The 1,215-nt window shown below is 35.8% G+C and overlaps 1 protein-coding gene across 1 annotated transcript in view; it reads left to right on the top strand.

Annotated features, from left to right (window-relative positions):
- The window catches only part of LOC115016867 (rhotekin-like), a 16,585-nt gene extending 15,825 nt beyond the window's left edge, over window positions 1-760 (top strand). The window contains exon 13 of the mRNA XM_029444940.1: window positions 205-760. Coding sequence (XP_029300800.1) covers window positions 205-211 — 7 coding nt within the window. The 3' untranslated portion in view covers window positions 212-760. The remainder of the gene's footprint in view (window positions 1-204) is intronic.
- The last annotated feature ends 455 nt before the right edge of the window (window positions 761-1,215 follow it).

Here is a 1,215-nt window from a genome sequence, read left to right as displayed (position 1 = left end):
ATGATAAGTGGGGTGTACGTGTCACAAACTGGAAAATCCATTTCCATTATGATACTCCCGCCTTGCAGTTAATGTTAAACAGACAATTTGATATGAAAAATAAACATCTTGGAATTGATGAGCTCATTATTTGATGTTGTTTGAAACACCGTCATCTTTCATTCAATCTTATATCAGAGTTTTCTTTGTTCCTCTTTTTTACAGTTATTGACGACCCTACCACCGTCGCACTGGAGGAGAGAGGAACTCTTTTATTGATGTGTGTGTGTGTGTGTGTGTGTGTGTTACCTTTAGAGGACAACTTACTGTTAATATCAGCTATCTGTTCATTCTTCTATCTCATCGCTCTGAATCTGAACTGTTTACTCAACCAGAAAAAGTAAAAAAGTAGTGAAAAGTGTGTCTGAAATGCCCAAAACTGACTTTAAATTAAATGTATCATTCAAAGTATAATTTACCAATTTTCCGTCAGTTTTGATTTTTCTTTCCTAATTTCTTGCAAATATATTGATGCAATGACTTACAATTTTCTTTTAAATAAAAATATATATTTTTAATTAAACGTTTTTAGATAATGAATCAAATAACACTCCAGTTGTAAAAGCAATTTTTTCTAGATAACCATGTTTTACAGAAATGACTTGCTACTTGCATTTTGAGACAATGATTCTGCTGATCACTTCCAGTATGTTGATGTTTTGAACTGCATTGACACATCGGAGATTAAAATGTTGCTCATTTGAGTCTCAAGTGTATGATAAAGCCACTACAAAATGGAAAATAAATCTGCTTTCTCTCTGAAATTGACCGACAGGTAATGTACCACAGGGACGAACACCAAATAACGTATAAATGTAATGTTTTCGGATGCTGTTAAAGGTTTGTGCACATCGATAATGGAGCAAAACATGCCAATATATTCAATTGTAATTAATTAAATAGTTGCTTTCTGTGATAGACGGGCTTTCATACGGAAACTACAGAAGCAGTTTGTCCTGCTTGCACCTTTCTGCTGAGTCATGAGACAAATAGTCTCCTGACTCCTGACAACCTTATTTAAGTTGTCGGGGTTCTTGTTGACATGATGGACGTTGACCATCTTACGGCCGCACGTCCTGGAAGCTATTTCAACTCGATACAGTCCAGCTGTGTGTGCCAATTAAACCCTGAGAGGTTACCTGGCACACACAGCTTCCTCCTTGCATATCTAAAACA

Source organism: Cottoperca gobio, chromosome 12 (genome assembly GCF_900634415.1).
Source record: "Cottoperca gobio chromosome 12, fCotGob3.1, whole genome shotgun sequence".
NCBI lineage: Eukaryota > Metazoa > Chordata > Actinopteri > Perciformes > Bovichtidae > Cottoperca > Cottoperca gobio.
This window is presented reverse-complemented; position numbering and strand designations above follow the sequence as displayed.